At 40.2% G+C, this 25,244-nt stretch overlaps 1 protein-coding gene across 50 annotated transcripts in view; it reads right to left on the bottom strand.

Annotated features, from left to right (window-relative positions):
• Positions 1 to 25,244, bottom strand: part of MICAL2 (microtubule associated monooxygenase, calponin and LIM domain containing 2) — a 160,425-nt gene that overhangs the window by 46,704 nt on the left and 88,477 nt on the right. For 8 of the 50 annotated variants that reach the window (XM_074586033.1, XM_074586039.1, XM_074586035.1 and 5 more), the window contains 11 exons: positions 22,757 to 22,828; positions 21,992 to 22,141; positions 20,805 to 20,909; positions 19,016 to 19,234; positions 18,691 to 18,792; positions 17,943 to 18,074; positions 10,208 to 10,315; positions 9,700 to 9,780; positions 8,090 to 8,276; positions 6,904 to 6,992; positions 5,474 to 6,573 (listed from right to left, as the gene is read on the bottom strand). In XM_074586033.1, coding sequence (XP_074442134.1) covers positions 6,187 to 6,573; positions 6,904 to 6,992; positions 8,090 to 8,276; positions 9,700 to 9,780; positions 10,208 to 10,315; positions 17,943 to 18,074; positions 18,691 to 18,792; positions 19,016 to 19,234; positions 20,805 to 20,909; positions 21,992 to 22,141; positions 22,757 to 22,828 — 1,632 coding nt within the window. In that variant the 3' untranslated portion in view covers positions 5,474 to 6,186. Of the gene's footprint in view, positions 1 to 1,978; positions 2,202 to 3,542; positions 3,601 to 5,473; positions 6,574 to 6,903; positions 6,993 to 8,089; positions 8,277 to 9,699; positions 9,781 to 10,207; positions 10,316 to 17,942; positions 18,075 to 18,690; positions 18,793 to 19,015; positions 19,235 to 20,804; positions 20,910 to 21,991; positions 22,142 to 22,756; positions 22,829 to 25,244 lie in introns of those variants that run through there. The other 42 variants (XM_074586046.1, XM_074586050.1, XM_074586047.1 and 39 more) reach the window with 12 other exon arrangements.

Here is a 25,244-nt window from a genome sequence, read left to right as displayed (position 1 = left end):
CCGCTCCGAAACCGTGGTTTTTGGAAGGCGCCCAGTTCAGCGGCAGCTCGAGACCAGAGCAGCAGCCTGTTTGCTTTCAAAGAAGCACCGCTGCCAATTCCAGCTACGCGAAGGGACAAAGCGTCACTGCTTTGAAAGGGGTGCATTTATAACAGCACGTGCTTGCTGGAGACTGGGAGCACTGGGGCTTTTGGAGAGAGCTCAACACAAGAGCAGTAGGAGGATTCAGGCCTCCCACTCGAGGGAGGTCTGCTCATGTGGCCAGAAGAAGGCAGGAGTCCCAAATTAGGCTTATTAAATTCATTCAGAACTTAACCCAGTAGCTTCTTCCTCTCGTACCATTACTGTGAGCAAAACAAGGAATATTTAGTTTTATTGTGTAATGATTTTGACAGAGTGTGAGGGAACTAACAAACTTGATCCTCTCACGTTGCTCATTTTGTCTGGTTTGTTTCTTGTCCATACACTGTGTCCTGTCTCGTCCACTAGCATTCCAGGGCATGGACTGCCCAGTGCTAGGTATATCCCTCTAGGAAGAGGATTTGTTAGTGATTTGACTTCTTGGGCCTTCTGCATCACCACAAGCAACACAATTACTACATTACCCCAATTCCAAGATATTTTAGCAGGAATAAGTGAAACTTTATGAGAACAGCATGAACATCTGATGCCTCTCAAAGCTTCAGTGTCAAACAAATCATCACCTTCCGCAGACACAAAAACCTCTTCTGATGTTTCCATGCCACTGCCTCTGTCTGAAATGATCAAGTAAAGATGGCAGAAATGAGTCTGCTCCAAAACTGTAAATTGTGCAAAGAGTAAATTTAGTTTTACCCAAATTGCTTTGTCCACTGCAATTAAGGAAGTGCCAAGTATTGTCTTAAGTGGTATTTGTTGCCCTATGTTTTCATTATGCAAATCACCTCCCCCTCAGACAGCAAACATTCTACTGTGCATGGTGGCTTTTTCTTTGGCAGGGAAGATGGAATAGTTCATTGGGAATAACATTTGTTGTTCTTTAACAATGTTGTCTTTAGCAACGCTTTCAAAAAACGCATTTTTGTCATTCAATCAACTCCTGTGAGGCTCAGTTTGAAATAACTTTAAAAAAAAATATCACACAGTCTTTCCATTAAATTATTGGGACTATTCTTTCTGGGATTTGTTTTTTTTTCTTGAAATACAAAGGAAGAGATTACAACTTAACAATTGCAGAGCAAGCAAAAGCAAGCAAAAGAAAGAAGAGGAAGGGGAGGAAGACTTAGGAAAGCTCTTTTGGAGAACCTGCTGTTTAAAAGGAACCACACCAGCTTTAAAAACAAAAATTAAAATTTAAAAAAAGCCGCGACAGAGCAAAGGAAGGCAAAATAAACAAATAAATAAATAAATAAAACAAGGCCACTGTTAACAGATATTAGGTCACCATTAGCTGCAGCTTCCAGGGATCCAGAAGATACCAGGAGCTTGCAAACAGCACTCCAGAGCCAGGAGCAAAGGTAAAGCTTTACCCACAGTTATTACCTGATTTTCCTGTACACGATATAAGATCCCAAATACACGTAACTTAGCATGACCGTTATGACATTTGTTAATATGTAAAAAAACCAAACCAAACCATAAGGAAAGGTAACAGAAGTCAGAGAAGCAGACAAATGCCATTTGTGTATGCAATACAAGCAACCCCCATGCTCACCAACACCAATTTATCATTCCCAGGAAGGATAAATCCCAACACCAGGCACCTCCTGATCTGCAGCAGATGGAATAACTTGTCAGGGACCCTGATGTATATCCCCTTCACATGGGACACGTGTGATTATACCAGCACAGTGAAACTCTCTGGCCTTTGGCTCAGGCCACAAAAAAGATAATGTAACAGCATCCACCAGAAGAGGAATTTGCAAAACGAGTGTGAAGTCACTATTAAGTCTCTGTCCTCAGGAAATATTTTTAAAAGGAAAAGATGAAACAAGGAGACTTACAAAGAACTACATTTATTTTTGTTTACAGCAGATATCATAAATAAAGCTAAAACAATTTTCACTGTGTGCAAAATACAGAATTTCCATGTGAAAATTTAAATACAGCGTTAAAAACTATTTAATAAAAATGTTCAGTTAAGATTATAAAGTAAGATGAAGACAGAAGATTTAGGAGGAGAAGGACAGAATCCTCACTGGCCAGGAAGAGCTAGGAAGACTCTGCAACAGACGGTAAAAAACACAGCCAGGGGAAGTGATTTGAAATGGCAGACCTTTACGTCACAACCTTCATCTCAAAGCATGCAGAGCTTTGTAACAAAACACCATAGCCCTGAAATACGTAGGAAGTCATGTCCTAACCATTTGTGCAGGAAGTGACGCTTAAAATACAGACAGGTTTCTGTGTGGGCACTTTCAAAGCCATCAAGACGTTTTAGGATACCCACACAAATAAATACTATTGCTTTAATCACGCGAACATACAGGTCAGCAAGATACGGTGTGGGGCTCTCACCCTGCAGCCCTTCTGCATTCCTGGCCGAGGCGTGCGAAGTGGGGCAAGTGGCAGGGGATGTTTGGCCCCTCCTGAAAATTGTTGCTTAGATCCATTCCCGGAGGCCCTTCCCTTTGAAAGGGATCCTCAGCAGGGAAGGCTGGGTCATGACCATATCAACCAAAACCTTAGCAGGCTTGCTTATCAGCCTGAGCCCTTGGTTCTTGTTTGGATTCATTTCCCCTTCCAGATGATCAACATGTGACTACGCATACTGGAACTTATATAAAAAAGTATGTACAAAAGAATCACACAAATTTGTCATGGAGAGTAGTGGCAATGCCTCATGCAGCAAGACAAATCCATTCATCAGAGTGGCAAATGGGGCCTAGTTAATTAGTTAACAAAACAATTCAAACCAAAACATTCTGGTTACGTGAACTTGACATTTTTGATATTACAGACCAAAAATATCATGCACATCTACTGCTGTTAGGCCTGCCTACTATGTTACCTGGGGTGGAAGACTGGAATTTACCTCCCTTTGACTACTTCTTCCAACAGAATCCTTTTATATCATACTTTTCCACTATGAAAGCAAAGATGTGCTTACAAAGCGCCACAATGCTCAAACGTTGCTTGCTTATTACATATCTGAGCTCAGTGGCAAGAGGTGTTCACGCTAACCAGGAGAATCATCTGGCTAATCTTGTCCTGACCTTATTTTAAATCTTTCCTTCAATACTTTGAAAGAAATAAGGCTTCAACTAGTTCTTTCAAAAAACAAAGTACTTGCCTAACTTACCTTAAAGGCACAAGGAAGCGAACACACACAGACACAGGGAGAAAAACATTCTCTACAGAGAGCGCAGATGTTACCTTTTCTAGAACTGTGAACTCAGCAACAGGTTAAATGATCATGCCAAAGCTCGCATCCATTAATATACCAGACACACACAGTTTGCTCCAAAATCTTAAAAAAAAAACCCACGCAATGAAATGCTGTCAAACAACAGTGTTAGTCACACAATTTTGGAACTGGCAAGCGGAAAAAAAAAAAAAATCACCTGAGAGCAGAAAGGCTTCAGCCAGTGAGCGGGTGCAGCACCGGAATGATGAATTGGACTAAAAGCAACGAGGGAGGTTGACAGAGAAGACAGCAGGAAAAAAAACACAGAACTTAACTTGGTTATACAGGAAAGCATCAGAAAGATTACACAGGCACAAAGAAGAATGGGCCAAAACGCAACCACCTTTTTTCATTAAATCATGAATAAGAACAAATAGGTACAAATCTTACTAGTAGAATATTAAGATGAGGTTAAAATAAAAAATCTATTAATTTGATTGATAGCAATAAAAAACTTTCCCAACAGAATCACCTGCAAACTCCCAGTGGAATATGCAGTGTTCCTCAGGAAAATTTTTTCATTATGCAAGTTCCCGAATTCTGTTGTGGGAATGTAGGGATTTTATTCCCCATTATATAAAAATATATAAAGCCAATACCATATTTTTATTTTTTTATTTTATTTTTTAAACTTTCTACTCTTTTTGCTTGTTTTAAATTCATTTGACACCAGGGACTTCCAAGTTTCTTACTATATTCACCATTTTCTGTAAGTTATGCTCGCTCTGCTGAAAAGCGGAAAATTTCCTGTAGTAAACACCAGGAGAAAATGTTCCTAAAGACTGTGCTGCTGACAAACTGAAATCAAAATTGATGGCAAGCCAAATTTTGAAACTTTACCACTTAGCAGTTTGCTGTGCTGCAGGAGTAACATGGTAAATCACACTGCAGATGTTTTCTTTTTTAGGGTGAAACAATTACTATCATTAGCAAGTAATTAAAAAGTATACAGTGTTCCAAAGTAGTTTTTTTTAAATGCCATAAAAGAGGTACAGATACATTTCTTTGCATATATACAGATGCCCACCATGTTACTAAAGTTGTCGCTGTGTCCAGTCAATATTCTAACAAAGTTTTGCTGAATACATGCTTGCGAATCAATGGCAATTTATTTCAAATGAATGCTACCTTATACCTAAACGATTTTCTTCAAGCACTTTTTCAAGTTCTGTGCATATACTTAACATTTTTTTCCCAAAATACATAAGCACTCTAAAACGTGAAAAGCTTTATCCTCATAGTTTAAAGAAAGTCAAACTATCTAGAAGAAAAATCCAGTTTGCCATTTATTTTACAGAGAAGACACACTTCCTTTTAATACCTAAGAAACAAAACAATTCAAATAATCTTCTCCCACATTACGTTAAAAAGATCAAAAAACTGCCAGCCCATAAGCAGTGCAGTCATTTAAGATCACTGGAAGGTGATCATCAACTTTGGTACTAACTGAATGCGACATTATTTCCTATTATGTAAGCCACAGTCTTTTGGCTGGAAATAAATGCTACAGACGCTTTTAATTTTAGGCTATACATATTACCATGTTGATGTATTTACCCATTTTCTGGTTAACTTCTGAATTTAAACATTTAAGTATCTGAAAGGCAGGGAGCATGCTTACCTCACTGGCTAACTAGGCTGAAAGTAAATCGGAATTTGGGATGTTGGTGTCTCTTTGCTGTTAAATAGTTTATTTAACCTCTCCCGACACCTTCTGATTAAGGTAGACCTTTTTGAGAAACATCTGAAAGAAATGTACTTAACAGCTGCTCCAGATTACGGAATTTCACTTTTCTGCAATCAGCTTTATACATTGAAATGAATGAAATACCCAACTTAGAATACATTTTTAGGTTTTTGTTGTTTGTTCTACACTTGTATTTTTAAAAAAATTCCAAAAGACAACAGGAGCAGTGCCTACCTAGAGACACAACAGCAGTGATTTCACTTAGATGAGCGTTCCATAACTTGATATTCCTCAAACCAGCCACCTAATGAGGAAGCCTTGACTTGAGGAATAAGTCAACACTACCAGTTTCTTTGACTTACAGTTTCAATCAAGCCTTCACTCAACTAAGATTTGCTCTTCAAATTTATTTCAAAACTTTAAATAAATTAGTAGTACAGATTATACCCACTATCAACAAAGGGTATCTATCACATGTAAGAAATGTAAAAGGCATGACTAGGAGCAATGTGAATTAAGTACATGTTTTTTTTTTTTTTTAAAACATATTCATGCAAGTTATAAACCTCATAACCCAGAGCAAAGATGAAAGCAAGAAGAAAAAAAAAAAAAAAAAAAAAGGTATGCGCCATATTCAGGTTTCAAAACCCAGTCATTTGTCATGAATACTCCACAAACATCTGAAAGAATGCATATTCTTTCTTGGTCTAACAAAAAAAAAAAAAGGGGGGGGGGAGGGTGGAGAGGGACAGGGCGAAGAATGGTTTTAAAATGTATCACCCCCTCAATGGTCTGATCACACGATAAAACAGGGCAGGGAGGGGGAAATCTACAAAATATCCTTCATCCGTCTCTGTGTTCTGGAAATGTGTCTGGACACTGCCCTTCATGCTCTAACATACAGTACATTTTATACTGAAAATTTTGATTGCACCTCTTTTATATCAGAAGGAATCCACCATTCATTTAAGTCACATATTAAATTGCATGAAAAGTAAAAAAAAAAACACCCAACCAAAAAAAAACCAAAAAAAACCCCAAACTTCAAGAAAATTGTGAGGCTGTTAATTTTGAAAATCTGAAAGGCACAACTGAGCAAGACACATAGAAGAATTTAAACCCTATAGAATTTTTTCACCCATTCAAGCACATTTTCAAGTGATAGCTCTGCTTCCCGGTACATATGAGTAAGTACCTCTAGAAGAGCACAGAGGAATGGCACACCAAGGCTCAAGAGTTCGTACAAGTAGGTATAGTTATATGCATTGTCCCTGAAATGAAGATTGGTAGCGTGCAGAAAACCATGCATCCAGTTAGACAGGCGTCTGGGAATGTCAAGCAGATCCCTTGTCACCCGAAGGGGCCAGCTTAGTGCGCCCCTAAAGAAGGAAGTCAGGATACCTGGGGACCTGTCCTCTGGACTGCTAGCAGTAGACAAAGTGCTTTCTGTGGTGGTCTCTGTGGCTTTGGGTTCCTCTTTCTTCCATGCTTCTGTGGCCTCCTTATATAAAAGCATTAAATAATGTTAAATATACTTCTAAAAAATAGAAACATCCTTAAATCTGTTACTGTTTTCAAATTTTTAAGTATATGGTCATTTCCAATTGCTCTTAAGTTCAACTTTACTTTGCGCAGGAAAAGCTAGTTTCCATTGAGAACCAGACTATAAATACATCAGTTTTACAGGACCAGGAGGGTGTATTTTAGTATTGATTTTACAACTGCTGGTCATCAGGTAGAAAACATTTTACACAAACACACAAGTACTGCACCCTGCTCCAGATAAAGCTGCCTCAACTTTTCATGCATTAGTAACATAACCAATACGCACCTTTCCCTGGAGCTGTAATGTTGCTCTTCTCTTTCTGTGCTTAGTACTGATTTTGCAGTGCGTAAAATGAGGTTTACAGTAAAATTTACCTACAAGAGAAAAAATAAGTTATATGATATTTTATCTATATGCCTACGGGCTGAAACCCCACTGTTGCATCTACAAGAAGATGAAATCAGGATAATAAATAGTGGGACAGCAAGAGGAATAAGAAACTTGCCACCCACTCTGAATAGCTCACAGCTCTGAATGTGTTTCTTTTACAGTGCACAGATTTGCACATTTGTTAAATAAGGCAAGGTCATTTATCTACCACACAGGTTTTAAGATTAATAAATAGCAGAAAGACAAGATTCTGACAAATCACAAACCGACACAAGACATCAAGCATCAAAAAGTCAAATAATCAATTCAAAAAAGTCTTTGCAGAAGATCCTCTTGATTGCAAAAGAACCACCATTGGCCTCGAGTCTTTAATCCTTTTGTAGAAGGAGAACCAGGCTAATACTCCGATCTACTCAAATCATTTGGAAGTGACAAGGGAATTTCAATTCAGTTTAATAATTTCCCTCTAACCACCCCCCCACCCCCCACCAAAAAAAAGGGGGGGGCGAGGAGGGGGGAATAATTCCCCATCTCCAAACCCCAGGCTGTAGGTGGGACTGAGTGCCCAAGATCTGAACTTCCCATTCTGCCGCAGATGGGAATAAATTACACTGCTGCTTGGCCAGTACTACTGCTTTCAACTCCTGAGCTATTACAGCTTGAAAGAAATAACCTATATTCCCCCCATCCATGTAAATCTGCCACTATCATGGCATATCCTTATAGATCACATTATTTAATGGCCAGTTATAAATGAGAGATGAAAATAATTCTGCATTTTTGGAGAAAAATCACCTTTCCCTCCCTCCCCCTGTTTTGACCTGTGATTGGACAAACTGCATTTTGGTCATTCAACTTATTTTCCACTGAGGATTTCTTCATTTAAAGCTCAGGTCTGTCCTAACCGGATTCTTCTGAAAGACTAGAACTGCAAGTACAAGGACTTGAAGATTAGATGCAAACAACGTACTTGGCAGACCTCCTCCTGACCGAGCTTCTCGGCCAGGTCTTTTTCCCTAGTTCCATTAAAAGCATCAATACTGAAACATTTTAAAATATTCTTAAATAGCTCCTATATTACCTTCTTCAACATCAAAGGCATAAATTCCTAAACGGAGTGTTGTAGAACATATTTCACACTTGAAGCACTCCCTATGAAAGAAGTGGCCTTCTGCACTCAGCCGCTCCATGACATATACCCGTTTTTTGCAGAAATAACAAATGTCACTCCCCCCAATAGACTGAGGAAATTCTTTTCGCAGAGATCCCTGTTAAAAGATAAAAAAAGAAACGCACATAAAGCTGTTGCTCTACACCCAGATATAAATTCTTATAAAGTGGGCAGCTACTTTAGCTGCTTGAAGTTTTACACAGCACCCTCCACACACAATTCAAATAAGCACCAGTCAGCTTTTTTATTACTCATTTGCTGTGATTCTGTAGGTTTATGCAGCAATTCATAAATCAGACATCATAAGGACGTTAAGGGGTGAGTTTTCAACTCAGACTTGCCTCCAGCTTCCCTCTGGGAGTCCACCAGCATTTTGTGTTTACTCAGGTACAAGAGCAGCACCAGCCCCAAACGCCCGTTTCCCGCCCTGTGCCGCGCTGGCTCAGGCACTCATGTCTCACGGCCATGGGCATCCGTGTTCCTCAGAAGAGGGCAAAGGCAAACCTTGCCAGCCTCACACAACAGACATGCATTTGGAGCTAAGAAAACAGACACCCTGAAAACTCATTTCATACACACTCTGGAGGAAAACGTAGGCTCACGCTTTAAGCTCCAGGAAGAAAGACTGACAGTCTTTGATGCTGGTGTCTGAACTGCCATTTATACCACTGCAGACGTGCTTTCCCTCTCAGCCATGTTCCTCCTGAGACTACAGCCCAAGCTGGGGCTTGGTTTGTTTCAAAAAAACCAATTTAGTTCCTACCACAGACATTCAGAATATTTATAACTCATTGGACTTTACATTATGATTCATATTAACAACTTGAAACTATTTTGAAAGTTTTTGTTGAATTTGGGCTGGCAATTAACATTCTAATTGCCACAAATCCCATCCTCTCTGGATACACATGCAAAAGGTACAGAAAAATAAATTATAAGTGGATTAGATGCTACTGAGCTTCCCTTTTCTTATTAGAGGCAGGTATGAGGATGTTACTTTGCATTATTGTATTATGCTTAGTTATAGGTCGGTACAGATGAGCATCCTGTCTCTACCACAGCCAGCACCATCTCCCCCCGCTTCCACCACCCCCGCTGCCACAGGAGAGATACCACGCATGGGACAGAGGAGGCGCAGGCTTGGCAGAGTCCAGGCTCATTCAGACAGCAGCACACAGTCCACATAATTCATCTTTAATTTGCCAGTACAAGGCAGCCTTGGAACAGTTTTTTTAATGTTAAGCGCAAGTCCCAGTTGTCATTGTCACATTGTCTTGTGCTTAAAAGTTGAGAATCCTATTCCAAATCTGCCATTAGTAATCCATTTTGCTGCGATGGATCATTTCAGAGCATGAAACTTGCCAAACGAACAGCCATGCAAATGGAAAAACATACAAATGCATTTTTAAAAAGATGATGTTAATAGAACAGATAGTTACAATGAAGTAGAAACAACTGAGTTTAGTGTTGGCTAATAAGTAAGTGTCGTCACCACAACGCAACACTTCACTTCCCAATACCTGACAGCTCTGAGCAGTGGAGGCAGGATATGGAGAATGAGGAATGGGGCAAGAACCTGTAGCTCTGTCCAGAGACGGCTTCTGAATTCAACACAGAACAGTGTCAGAGTTTAAAAACAGCTCTCCAAATGAGGCACGGTGATGCAGCATTTGAGTGTTAAAAATAACTGCACAAACATGTACTGTACAAAACTTTCTTTAGAAGCCACCCTGATTAATAAATGTCTTCTCTTACTAATTGTACCAGTAATTACATTTAATAAAAGCCTCCTGAAGTTTTAATTCATGCAGACAAGTAATAAAAATATAAATGGAAGACACGGTGAACAACGTTTCCAGCATATCCACATCAGCATATTTTGCCAATATGCACTTGACTCCTTAATAAGTGTTAGACTAAGACCTTTTATAATGCTTAAAGTGCTCCACAACCCGGGTCTTAAGCTGTGATGATGTTCTGGAAGCACTACTCAAGTCAAGTTACTGTTTCTTGTGGGTTTAATCTTACCAGTTCAAGGGGGGGAAGCTGTGGCTTGGGTCTGTGATCATTCACATACAGATTGACAAGAACTTCAGCCACAGCTCCAATTGCACGCGAGACCTTCCCTACAGTCATCTAACCAGAAAAGGGGAGAAGATGAAGAATAGAAGGAAGAGCTTTAGTTATCCTGAAAAATGAATTTAACAAGAAAAGGACAAGAATGATCTGAAAACATGCAAACAACGATAAAGAGAAGCTAGGAGAAAGAGCTGAGGCAAAGTCTAGCAGAGCACAAGCATGTTCATGCATGATCAGCATGGTCCAGCTGGTGGCCACAGAAGGCTTCCACGCAGCCCATACATATCTCCCTGTGAATGATGAAGAAACAGGTGCTGGGAGCAAATGCTGCTCCCACAGCACAAGGCCTCCCGCTGTGTCCATGAAGAGGCTGAGCTGGGAGCTGATAGCCTGGCTATCAGGGTTGGACCATTCACATAGATTAAAAATCCCTATTGTTCACTTTGACTTCTTAGGACTTTGTTGTCGTATTTCAGAATGGGTGTGGGGACTAAACTTCACATTAATGGACCACAAACCGTGGCATTTCAGGAAACATTCTATGAAAGCATACTAGAAGTCCCATGTGGAAATGTTTTGTTGGTGCTCACAGAGCAACCATTCTGCCTCTCTGCAGTGACTCATCTTAATGCTAGGGAAAACTGGCAAAACTACGCTCATGAAAGGAAGGCATCTCCTTTAGTCTGCTTCATTACCCTATTGCAGCCATGAATATTAGGCTGTTTCTAACAAAATCTACCAAATCGACCGGCCTGCAAGGAGACTGCAGTTCCTTAGGCTGTGGCTCCAAATGCACCACAGCCAGACCACTGACCGCATGGTCCAGGCTTCCTTGCCAAAACTCATGCCTGGGGACCGGAAAATAAGAAAGGAGGGTGTGTGTGAGCGGCAGACAGGTAGGTAGGTACTCTAGTTCTCTGTTCCTGGAAAAAAGTCTGTGAAGACTTCACAAATTTACAGTAATATTTTCTACCCTAAACCAAATTTCTTGTAGTGATTTTGATTTTAGTTTTATAGTCAATATAAGATCCCACAACCTCTCTGGTGGCAAAGGCAGCAAGGGCCATCCTGGTATGGCCAGGGATCTGACACTCCGCTTCACAAGCCCGGACATTTTTTTTTTCCCCTAGAGGATCCATGATCTCATATCTTACACTCCACAGGGCCCAAATATTAAGTCCCACACTTCTCAGTGAAATTATTCTTCTACTGCCACTACACCAAGTCTTGCTAACAGAAAGGTTTTAAAATATCAGAAAGTTACCACGAAGAAAGGAAAAAAATATAAAAGCAGTGGTATTCATGATACTTTAAAATAATTTTAAAGCATTTTAAAAGCAACTATAATGCATTTTTGGGCGTGTTTTCAAAAATTATGATGGATAAAAATATTCTTGCTAATAAAAAAATTTCAAGTTCAGGAACTTGGGAACATGTCCAGCCCCTTAGAGCTCCCCTTATCTTTTGAGAGTTATCCCGTAATTAACTTAATATCCAGGCAGATACAAGATATGTATGTTAAGATGAAAAAGGCCATTCAAGGGAAAAATTTCTGTACTGCTTGGTTTTGTTTAATATAAAAAGACTTTTGTTTAATATAAAAAGACTTTTCAATGTTTTTCAATATCTGCACAACTTGTGAGGTAACAACAGCAATGTAAACTGTTAATTACAGCAATGCTGCCCTAAGTGGTACATTGAATTATAAGCCAATACTAGAAGCGAGACTGCTTGCTGCTACAGGAAAACTAAGTTCCTTTGTACTGTTTAAGATCACAGACGACAACATTTTTCTCCCCAAATTCTGCACCTCTGAATACGCTGAGCAACTTTTAGGCTACATACAACTTATTACCCATGAGCTCCTGGGTAAAAGGAAGCATTCAAAGTCTGCTGAAGCAGAAAGTTTACCTTGAACTAGTTAAAGGCTGGAGCAATCAGTTAAACAATAAGACTAGGCTTAAAGTGCAAGTAGTTGCATTTCAGGAAAAGTATCCTTGAGCCTGAACTACACCTTGCAATTCATCAGGTTGGTTGACTTCTGTTCTCCACCCATTGGAGGAATCTGTGTCAACATTAAAGCAGTCAAAACAAGAAAACTGCATGTTTATACATACTTTAACAAATGTTATTAAAAGGAAATGTTCTTGCAATGAATGTGAATTCACATTCCATGTAAAAGCAAATGGGATTCCAATTTAATCTAGTAACCAGAACATTGCTGATTGCTCTCATCTCCTCATCAACAACCACCAACACAGTGTTGCTACTCACCAGTGGGGAGGGCAGGAAGCAAGTGGACTTGAGGACTGATTAGATATCATCTTAGAGAAAAATTTTAATAAGGACCTATTACTGGGGGAATATCTCTACTAGTTCTCCTTCCGGAATCGGATATGTGGGTAGTCAAGACGAGGTGAATTTGCTACAGCCTCAGTACTGCACCTTTCAGATGCCTTGCAGAGGGATCCAGACAGATTGGAACATTGGGTGATGACTGATGGGATGAAAATTAACCAGTCCAAATGCTGAATTCTGCACCCAAGATGGAGTAACACCAGGCACAAGTATAAATGGGGAGAGGAGTGGCTAGAGAGGTGCCCTGCAGAAAGGGATCTGGGGGTCCTGGTCCACATCAGGCTCAGTACGAGTCAGCAGTGTGTCCTAGAAGCCAAGAGAGCAAACGGCATCCTGGGGTGCATCAAACCCAGCATCATCAGCCGGTCAAAAGAGCCGATTGTCCCACTTTGCTCAGCGTTGGTGAGGCCTCACCTTGAGTGCTGTGTGCAGTTCTGGGCCCCACCATTTAAGGAGGATGGGAAGGTTCTTGAATGCGTCCAGAGGAAAGCAACAAAGCTGGTGAAAGGTCTGGAAGGAACGTCCTGTGAGGAGCGGCTAAGGACTTTGGGTTTGTCTAGTTTGGAGAAAAGGAGGCTGAGGGGCGACCTCATTGCTCTCTACAGCTTCCTGAGGAGGGGAAGTGGAGAGGGAGGTGCTGCGCTCTTCTCCCTGTATCCAGTGATAGGACATGTGGGAATGGTTCAGAACTGTGCCAGCAGAGGTTTAGACTGGACATCAGGAAGCATTTCTTTACCAAGAGAGTGGCCAAACACTGGAACAGGCTTCCTAGAGAGGTGGTCAATGCCCCAAGCCCATCCGTATTTAACAGGCATTTGGACAATGCCCTTAACGACATGCTTTAAATTTTGGTCAGCCCTGAATTGGTCAGGCAGTTGGACTACATGATCATTCTAGGTCCCTTCCAACCGCAATATTCTATTGTATTCAAATGCTGTTCAATCACAAAATAGAAATATCATGGCAGGATGAGAATCCACCAGAGCATCCCCTTGAGCACCTGCCACCATCAGAAACCCGCAGAGAATGGGAGGGATGGGGCGTGCAAGAGCAGTACTGCCCTGCAAGGCTTGGGACCTCTGCCCTTGTACAACCCCCTGTGTCTTCTCTAAACCTCACCCTGCTTACGGACAAGGACTTCAGTAACATCCTTACCCATTTAATCATCTAAGTGTAATAAATTCCAATTGCAGGCGAGAGGGTCTGACCCCAGAATCTACATACATTCCTTTAGAGAACCTGTCAGCTCTTACACAGCTTAGCTTTGGTCAACAGCACACAGATCTCTGCCTGCCTGATGCTGCTCATGTACCCTAGAAACTCAGCATACACATAATAGGTTTTATACTTTGCTTATGCACTTACTACCCTTGAGGCTACCAGTGTACGTGAAGTCCCACACACACAGGCAATTTTGTAGTGCTGGTGCACTACAAAACAGGCGACTGCTCACAATTCAGGCAGGTTTATACCAGTAGCTTTGAATCGGAAGGCATCTTAAAGAGTTACCTTATGTGGTGAATTTCAGAAAGCAACCACAAAAACACTTAAAAATAGCCCAAGTGTTTGTGATTTACTAAGACTACTGACCTGTCAATGACATGTTGCCAAAGCTTTACAGCAGGTTGATCAGGGTGGTTAATGTGGGGAGAGAAAGCTGCCTTCTGTATTTCCCTGTGCTATTGTTTACAACACTGCAGCCAACCAAATAGTAAGCCTCAGTAGTATTTTCATAAAACAAAGGAAATACACTCTCTACCTCCAAAAAGCATACAATGCTTTGTTGTTTCATATCCTTAATGATCTCCCTGATCTCATTTTGCTTTGAGGATGACTTATTTACTGCTGGTACCACCTGCTACATACATTTAACCTCTGAGATAAACAGCATTTGAGTAATAAGTTACTGTGTGTAGGAAACACCCAAGCCCTGCTTACTGCTGGTAATTAGAGTCATGTCACCGAAGGGAAGTAGTTGGTCCAAGCTCTGCAGGCAGCAAAGCCTATTGATTGCAACATCTTCATAGTTCTTATGACGTACTGCGTGGATTCACTCATGCAAAGCTCAGATGAACACAGTTTTCTGAAAGTCAATCCAACTTTAAACAGAAAACAGGAATAACCCAAGCCCAGCCTGTAATATAATATTTGTTAATTCATAATTTACCTATATGAATTTTGGCAGCTGATTAAAGCTAGAAGGTAGTTTTGATTATTACTGGCAACTTGCATGTAGTGTCATATAGAAGTTAATTCTTAATAACTTGTAATGACTGTATGTCTTTAAAAGAAACAATATGCTTCCATAGCCTTCCTTTCAAGTGCTCCTTTCAGGACTGAGGCCTAATAACAGGTTTCTGTAATAAGACAGCACGATTTCTTAGCCACCATTTTCAATAAATATGCCACCGTAACTAATACTGTTCCAATGAAAATTCAACAGATGTAAAGAATCGTTATGACTGATAACAATCTCAGTGCTCATTTGAAATTAAAATGACATAATAACTATTTAAAGGATGGGAAGGCGTTGATATTTATAGTTCATATCTCATGAAATTTTACAAAACTTAAAAGGCTTCTGGCTTTCTGCTGGGAAAAAGCAGAAACACTGAGAGCGACATGCAATCTTTAAAGATAAAACATGGGGACAACAATTTAACCATGGAAGGGCACTGAGAGATTGCTTGTTATTAAATCAAGGCTGCAGCAGGTGTTCCCTGAATATTTAATACTCAGAATAAAAACAGCAGTAAGAAATCTGCATCTCGGAAAAATTTTGCTTAAGAAATAACAAAAGGTAAGCCAAAATGTGGCCTATGCAACTCGAAGAGGAGCAGAACTTAAGTTGCCAAAGAGAGGTAAAGCTAAAACAACAGGGGTATCACAGGACCGAATTGACCCCACAGTCCATGAATAGCATGGAGAGCGAAAGTCTTGCACATCCACCAACGCTTCACCAGCACATCACCAATGCAAGTAACGGTCCTGGATATAGGTCCAAAGGGCCACTGAGTCCATCCCCTGTCCCCAGGGGATTCACTTTACTTGTGTAAAGTAAGTGGCATGACCTGCTCCAAAAGGTGTTTGTGCTGCAGACTGCAAACCTCCCCCAGGACCCCGCTTCTTACTATTCAAGGGTCCCCTATCCCCATCCCCAAGTCTGACCTCAATCTCCATTCCCTGGTGACCTGTGCCAATAGCGGGTATGGTAGACGGGTACCCTCCCCTTCTCCACAACAGCCTTGTGCAGACACCATGCCTGACTGACCCTGTCTAACCCCTTCACTCCCTCTTAGTTACCCCAGTAGCAAGGACAGCACCAACAATGTCACTTGTACTCACTGGCACCCCTGGAAAGGAAACTCGGGGGTTTTGCCCTTTTTTTTTTATTATTATTTTTAAAAATCTACTTAATTTTCAATGTAGATTGAAAGGTATTCTCATTGAAATATCTACAGTAATACACCATCACTTGGGGTTCATTTGGATCAGCTTCCTATTACTGCATCTGCCAGACAGGGGAGGAAAGTTAAAGTTTGCCTGTTCGTTATCAGACCTGCTATTTAAAAATTCTCAAATATGCTGTGTCAGACGCACCATATTTAGATATATGTAATGCAGACAGTGTACAAGAGGACCTGAGCCCATACAAGCCTATGGAGCAGCATACTGGGCATCAAGACATTCATGCATGTAGATATACCAAAGAATACATGTAGTCCTACCTAACCAGCCAAATATTCACCAGATGAGATGAACGTATATTTACTGTGCTGGTCACAGAACAAGATTTTCTGGCCTCAGCTATGCTGCATTCTGTGCCATTACCTCTGGAGAGAGCATTTTCAACTAAAGTAAACAGCCTGCGTGAAATCAAGTCACAACAAATTGCTACACCATTTTAATACAATGGCAAACTAATAAAAAGCTGTGAGCGCAATTTAAACAAAATGCAGCTGAATTAAAACATCTAAAAACGATTGCTCAGAAAACATTTTAAAATCCCAGTAAAATTAATGCTCACAGATTTTCCATATGATTAAGAGCCTAGGTCTCATATTCTAAAGGGTTGTTCACATAGTTTTTTGGGTTTGTTTTTATTCTCTTTGCAGTGTCACAATAGCTTTCCAAACGAGCAACAGGCCCTGGTATTTTGGAAACCATTACATAGCTTAAAACCCATCACATGCTGCTGTACCTCCTAAGTCATAAAAAGTAGGAGGTAAATCCAGGCAAAGGAATTATTTTGAAGCTGAAGGGAATTAGGGGATTACCACAGTAAGGCACCTGCTGGGCTTGCAGTGTCCTTGAAGGGCTGTGTAGCCTATATTTTCCTGGGGACTGAGAGGAAGGGAGGCTTTTCAACGCAGCTCTATCTCAACCGAGGAACGTGCCTTGGTGACGGTACTCATTTTGCCAAACAGCACTTCCCTGATGTGTCAGGCAGCAGGGCCACCAGCTCCAGCAGCACCTGTATTGGGTCATAGCAATTGCCTTCAATACTTCTAGAAACTTGATGTGTGAAGGAAAGGGAACCTTTAACCTGCCCTGAAAAGCTGAAAAATATCAAACTTTCTTCAATTAAAATCCTTCTAAAACAAGGGGAGTTGGAAGCCAATGCCATCTTAACTTCCACAGCCCATTATAACATCAGCGTAAGTAATAAGAGCTGAATCTCTCTGATTCAAGTGTTATCTAATTGCTTTCATTCAGAGTATGCACGTTTCTTCTCTGGGAAGTTTGCTGTTACAAAGAACTCTGTTCTAGCAATTAATGTGCAGAAGCAAGTTTAAGGTAGAAATAAGTAAACAAACAACAATAAAATCTGTTTGTATCCCCAAGTGTTCATACAATTTTAAGACATGTCCTCTAGTTAAAAACCATTATAGTGCAGGTTCTCCCCTGCAGTCCAGACGGATATTCTTATAACAAGAAACACAAACACCACTCAAGAGCAACTAACTGATCCCGTAACATCCAGTTGGCTGTACAATGTGAAGCTCTCTCTCTGCTAGGCACGTCTACAGTATTATTCAACAACAGAACATTTAAAATAAGCAGCAATGCAAAATTTTCAGAATGGAAGCAAAAATTTTGTTAACTATTTCCTTTGTTCTTCAGCTTTATACCTGAACTATTTTTAATGATGACTTTCCTCTTACAAGCATGCAGAATTAACAACAGCGAACAAAGTAAAGTTTGATCCAAATGTGAAATGCAACCTATACAACAGATCGGCCAGCAGCGCCTTCCATCCAAGCCATTTCTCAAGCAGCTTTAGTGCAAGTTTGGATTTTACAGGAAAAATCTGTTAATAGAGTACCTGTCTAGAAGGAACAGCAGGGGAAGCTGAACTGACAGATGATGGAGAAGAGGCAGCAGCTGAATCATGAGGTGGAGGGCAAGAGGGAGTTGGGGGCTGAGAATGGGAAAAGCCTTTAGTAGGTAGCTTATTCTGTGTAGAGCAGAAACAGGAGAGTTATCCAAGAGACAGTGACATTAGCACAGGTTAAGAGAAAAATTTCAGTCATGCACCAAAAAATACAGAAAGATAATAACTCCAGTTCTGCTCTTTTCTCTATTTCTGCACAGTGAGGAGCCGTGGAAATCACCATGGTAAAAACCTCCACAGCAAATGATATTATTTTACTCATTTTTCTTATTAAAAAATATTTACAGCAGACAGTAAGGTAAGAGAGTGTTGGGAGAAAGCATAACAAAACATAAGAAATTCCATATCGCCCTAAGAGCTACTGCTTGCCAATTCATTAGAAACTGTGAGCTACCAGTGTATACTTAAGCACAAGACATGGTTTATTCTAACACGTTTGTCTTGTGCTAAAGTACTCCGACTAGCTTCATGATTTAGATTGTGTTTTACCTCAATTAAATTATGCAATAACATTTAAACAAAACTTTTCAAGAGTTTCAGTGGAACCCACGTTACTGTTTAGATCCACCCAGGATGAAAGGAAAGTTAAAGACAAAACCACTGCAATTCTTTCCCCGCCCATGAATTCTGATACGTCTTCTAACTCAGCACTTCTTCAGATGCAAAACCTAATATTCACCTTTGGAAACTCCATGTATCCAAACATTGAGGCAAGATGTGCTGCTTTCTCTTTAATGTTCTTTTTATGGAATTCCCTATTCGCTATGGTCTGAGCTCTTTTCTGCAATAAGAGCCAGGGAAGGAAAGCCAAGAAAAGAAAGAGAGAGAGATTTCAGTTAATGTCACATACATCATCAGAATACAGCAAGTTTGTAGAAAGACTTTTTCTTGTCTTAATATAACCTAAAGTTAACAGAGAAAAAGCCAGCATATCCAGGGAAAATACAGTATACAGATTAGCATAGGCAGTTAAGAGACAGAAAGGAAAAGAAATTGCTTGTCACCTGTTTCATTTTTTCCTCCAGATGCTGAAGACGCTCAAGCACTCCAGAAAGTACAAATGCAGCAGAACAGGCAGATGCGAGATTTTCAGAGGTTTCTGACAGACTGGGCTGGTTATCTGGTTTTTGTATAGTCTTTGCTCTCCTGGCCATATGATCAGAACCATTTAAAGACTGTTTGGGTTCCCTGACCTCGTGTTCACTCCTAGCTACCACCTGAAACTGGGAAACACTTGAAGTGAAAAAAAATCTGCTTTCTGCATTACCATGCAGTATATGCAGCTTTTAAGGATGCTTCCGAAAGCGCAGCACAGTCATGCACGTAACTAGAAATAAAGTGTTCTCACTTTATTTCACAATAAAGTGTTTCACTTTTATTCACAATAAAGTGTTCTTTGCACACTATCTACCGCATCTCTGATGCCCGTGTCCATGCACTGAAATAACTCAGTCCTATGTAACTTATGCAGGTCTTGACATCCTTCTGTAGGTTTGTGTCAGTTTTTATGAATAACCCCAGACAGCATCAGTGCAGAAGAACACAACACGACATCTCCTTCTAAGGTTTTTAGCAAAGGTTTTAGTTTGGGTTTTTTTTTAGCAACACATCTGCCTGAAACTAGACTTACAATCAAATTGTAAGAATATCAACAGTAGTTCTTGGGATAACTCTAGATCTAGTCTGACCCACGTCAAGCTATAATATATTTCAGATTCAAGGCATTTTCTGAGGAGTTCAGAATAGGCCCCTGAATTTGAATCTTCATATAAAATAGGTTTTGTAAATGAAACATTTGAACCAGTCCAGCTTTATCAAATTCAGTCTCGAAAATGACCTTCCAAGCTGGCCTTTTCATGACAGCTTTCTACTTCAACCTATCTGTCCAATTCAAATAAATACACAAGCCTTCCAAATTTCTCAGAATTCAAATCAAAAACCCTAATGCCAATCAACTTCATTATGCTCCTGATGTTTCAGGATAGCACACCTGCCTTTAAAACAACTATTCTCAACCGGTTTATGAATCTGCATTTTTCATCAAGCTGATCTGCAGATTTCCACATGCAATGCAGATCTCATTTCATTGCAGACTACTCTTGAAATGCCACAACCGGATATTTACTTCCATTTAAAACTCTAATGTAAAGTGAATGTCAGTATTATTTGATATGAGATTGCTTTCATTGGAAGTACTACGAGAAAAATTTAGACAATGTATTCAAAAATTTTACCCCATGTATATGATGCTGCAAAAGAGTTTTCAGCAGAAATTCTTACCAAAAGTTCTGCTTAATGAAATAAAAAACCCTGGGCATTGATATCAGGTTTTCAATGCTCAAGCTTTTGTCTTGCACATTTTTGCCAGGTTTCTCGCAGTGGAAAACTCTCTTTGCCTTATCATTACAACAGCCCAAAGCATCGAGTACACGCACAGACAAATTTTAAGGTACTGCTGTAGTTTTCATGCATGTTAAATGTAGCTATATAATTATATTTATACAATTTGGAGTCAAGATGTGATAATAAATACAGAAATCAACACCTATGCTTTTAGGGTTTTTTCCACACAGTTACTGATTCTTTCAAATAGTTTTTTCATCTGGTCAAGCAGGTGTAAAACAGCCTTAAGCTTTAATATGTTTTGCACAATTCCCAGCTAAATATACCTAGTAACTGTGCAGATTACACCCAAATATTGTTTTATATATTCTGTAGTTACACAATAACATTGAGTGCCCAGAAGTACAAGAAATGGTGTGTTTGTCAGGTGTTACCCATATGAGTTCCTACCTGCCTTTTTGGTTGAGGTGGAAGAAGACTTGGATCCTTAGGTTTGGCAAAGCGAGGATTAACAGGAGGGTCAGAAGAGAGCAGGGCTGGTCTATCTATTATCTCCTTGTAAAGCGTTTTTAAAATTATAAAGGTAGAGTGGAAAAGAAAAGGAAGACAGTAAATAGGATTCAAAGATCTTTTAAGGCAGAAAGAAATAAAAGCCGCTTTTAAAGACATTTTACTGTGGAGCTTAACATGTTTCGCAGATTTTTGTCACCTACCCATTTTATAAACCCCTGCTACCATCAAAGATATACTTAAAATTCAGCACATTCAGTATTCTTTAAAAGAGGTTACGATCAAAAGGTAATGTGTTGAGGCTTCCTTCAACGTGGACAAGCAAACCTCTGCACACATATCACACGCAGAAAGCTCAGGGCACTGACAAGCAGCCAGGCAGAGTGCAAACAGCAGTGGTTCACAGACTGAGAAAGTCACTTGACATCTGTAAGGCCTACACTTCTGGAGGATTAAATATGTAAATAAACAAATGGATAAAAGCATAAAGAATTAAGCAAGCCACCACCCTTGACAAAACCTCGACACCTTGCTCATCCTTCCTTCTAGATCTTTTAAGGGGCAGATCCAAACTTAGCTGACTCAAATCATCTCACTGGCTGAAGCGTGATTTTGAGTTTATCATCCCTATCTTGACAGCATGGGATTATTTTAAAACACCACTAGTCACACTAACAACAAACCATGAAAAAGCTGTGGAACGTACAAGTATATTCCATCATGCCTACTTTATGAACAGAAATGGCAGCCGGACACATCTTGCAAAAGATTAGGTTCCCTTCTTCTGCTTTCTGAATTTTCCATAAAGGAACAGTCCACTGGTTATACAGTACCCTTTATCCATAGAATATCGGGGCGAAAAGAAAGTCCTTCTGCAATACCATATGCAGCCAGTTTAGACTTCCACACAAAGCAAAAATTCTACAGACTGGCTTACAAGAGATTTCTAGACATTGCAATTCCACTACACTTTATTAATATAATAAATTTAATTTGTATAAAGTATAGAAAAAAGACAACCCACTTCAAACACGTAACAGATCCCTTTTTTCCCCTTGAAATCTGCATCAAGTTCACAATGAGGGACTACAGTTTAATTTCAGAGATCATGTTCATCTATAACCTACCTGCCTCCGAAAAACTGTATTTGGAGCATTCTCTTCAAACTTTGCCAACAGTTGAGTTGCCATTGATTTAACTTTGTTCTGGTTCATTCCTTCTCTGCCATCACTCTGTTCTTTCCCAGCATTTGTCCCTTGGCTTGAAAAGCCTGAAGCCTGCAAGGAAACAACAAACTACGTTTTTCTCATGTTTACCTACGACACTCATGAAGAGAGAGAAAGAGGTAAAATCCTTATCAGCAAAGGGTGAAAGGAAATACAGTCTACAATATATTAAAAATTACACTGTTTTGCATGCAAAAGTCACCAAAAAAGTATTTTCTTTGTTCCCAGAGTACAGTAAAAAGTGAACATTAATTGGTACTGGTGATGATAAAGCAGAGTCACAAAGGTGACTCATCAGAGAGGGGCTAGGAAACAAGCTGCAATGCAAACTCTTCAAACAAAAATGTGTTTAAATAATTGAGTTGGGAAAAGGGAAAGAAAACCCCAAACAATATCTTAAGTGTTCTTGGGTCAGAAAGAACACTGTGCAGTGTTAGGTAGTAGTTAGTACTTTAGTTAGGTAATGCTGTCCTCCCTACCAAATTATTTAAATAAATTTATCTCTTCTTCAGTGCACACCACAGTAAATTCAAGGTTTTAAGGGGAGAGGCTTTTTGTTCCCACCAAGCACAAGAGGCCAAGCCCTGGCCCCCCAACTCCCAGTGCTCCTTCAGCTCTGGTGCTCATCAAGGAGCTGGATATGCATGGACACCACTGAACACCAACCTCCTCAAAGACACCAAAAAGACCTTTTCGACGTCTTTTGTTAGTCTCATTTTCTTCTGTTTTCCCTTCAACCTGAAATGGTAAAGCCAAAACAAGTTCTATGGATTACTGCAGCAGTTACTAGATTTACCCAAGCAGTTCCTCCCAGGATATTAACTTTCACAACCAGGCAAGCATGGTCTGCCCTGTGTTAAGGCAAACACAAGTGAGCAGTGCCAGTGTGCGGTGGTCCTCATGGCACTGGCATGCCTCGTTAGGCCCCCCCAGCTCAGCAGGACCGTTTCTCACGTGAGGAGCTTGGCGGCCCTCGTGGCAGTTATCATGTACGTAAAAGCTGTCCTGTAGCCCCCGACTGGGAGCTGTCGCTGGACTCTGATGGGTGAAAAATACATGCTTGTACACTTTGTTGAACATAGGCCCTACAATGTTGGTGTTCACCTTTTCCTCTTTCAGTACTGAATAGTTTATAGCTCATAAAGCACCAGCACATCCCTGAAGAAAAAGCCATTACAGCATCAACTAGTCTGTGAATTTTAATCTAGACTACACTGGTTTCGAGATAAGTAACCCCTCACTCTTTCACTACAGCCTCCGCATCTCTTTTAACCTAGATATCTGCACGCAGATCACGTGTTCCCAGTGCAGACTTATCTCATTTTTTGGAGCAATTATTGTCTACCTTAAAGGTCTGTCTCCCTTGTAGGATTCCCTTCCCTGACTATGTCTTTACATAACAGTACTTAGGCAACCACATTGCCTATTTTGTGCTCAAGCTATGCACATATTTCATTATTTTACTGAACTAGAGATTACACAAATAAATAATACTCCACATCCAGCCCGCACGAATTTGCAAAATAGTCAACGCTTAAAAAATTGTGTCAGTTATTAAATTCAGTCTTGAAGATTTGGTACAATGGATATTTTTTTTTTTGTCTGATAAATGTCATGCTAGGTTATATTTTATGAACAATAAACTACATTCCACTTATTTGCATTTGCCAATGCTGTAACTTAGTGATTGCTCAGCCAACTTTAAAAAAAAGAAACAAGAATAAAGAGAGAAAGATCAAAGAATACAGGCTTCCTTTTTACATATACACTGTTTGTAATAAATCATTATGCAGTGAATAGAAGTAATCCCAAACAACTTCTGGGCAAACACAAAAAGAATCAGATGACAATATTTTGATTACTTTGTATGCTTTGGTACATTGTCCTTCATGCAGCAGCTCTCAGTAACCTAGCTTTACTCTACCTATAGTCATGAGTCTACCAAGGAGGAGTAAACAACACTACAGCACAATGTATTCTGCATAATAATCTGTACCACATAAAAGCAGAATTTGCCTAAGTGAATGGAACAAACAAGACGTTGCCTTTCAAAAATCGTACATAAAGGACTTTCATTAACATATTTACAAAGAAGTGAAAGACAAAGCAATTTAATTGCCTAGCAAAACTCCAAAAAAGAGGACTGTGCCCTTTATTGTGTAAACACCTCCATTCATTTATTAGTCTGGAGCACAGGAAATCTCAGTTCCTCTCCAGCCTGGCTGACACTCGTAGGAGAATGGAAAACATTATCCAGCCCAGCACATGCTGCCAGGACGGCTACTGCCACACCAGCTCCAGGCCCCCACTTCCTGGGCTCTCACAACCTGTGCCCAGATAAGGGTCCCTCTTCCAGTCAAACAAAAGGGCAAACTAGATGGTACGGAAAGTTTAGCAAGCAACACTGTAACCTGGCTGGTTTTTGACTCTGTGATACATGAGTGTTCTCCTACAGTCATACCCAGATAATGCTCAGCACCACTTTTGCAGGGGAAAGAACCATAAAACTGAAGCCGCAGCCAAACTCGTAACTCAAGCAGTTGCTTTCCAAGGAGCTTCATTTCCTAGCTAGTTTCAGGCGGTTATGGCACTCGCAAGTCTCTGTCCTAACCCGAGTACTGTGTTTCTTGCTTAGTTTCACGCCCCATCCATGACAGGGCTGCAAAGCCTCAACAAAACAAGGTCTTGACAGTCCCGCTCCTCAAGCTGATTTGGAAAATATCACTTCCACTTCTTATTTCAAATGAGCCCCTGTGGTGTGAAACCAAAGGGGCCCGTCAAGCAAATCACCTCATGCTTTCATGTAGTGCCAAGAACTATACCTCCTGTTATGACAGAAGGCTTATTTCATGATGAGAGGTTAGTCAGAGGGCTGTCCAGCTTAGTAATGGAAAGCTCTCCCCACTACTAAAAGTCTATTTACCTCTGCAAATAACTCATGGAAAAACAACAACATTGTGGTCATGAAAAAGGTTTTTCTTTTAAAGAAGTCACCCACAAGAAAAAGCAATGTTTATTTTGCCTACTTGGTTTCTTGCTGCTCAGTTAGCCGGGAAACATGTCACTTGGTTTTGTGTATATGTGGGTGGCAGGGAAAAGTTATTTCCTAACAAGGATATATGAGGTTACTGGGCAATGGACTGTCCACAGTTTC

Source organism: Larus michahellis, chromosome 4 (genome assembly GCF_964199755.1).
Source record: "Larus michahellis chromosome 4, bLarMic1.1, whole genome shotgun sequence".
Lineage (NCBI taxonomy): Eukaryota > Metazoa > Chordata > Aves > Charadriiformes > Laridae > Larus > Larus michahellis.
This window is presented reverse-complemented; position numbering and strand designations above follow the sequence as displayed.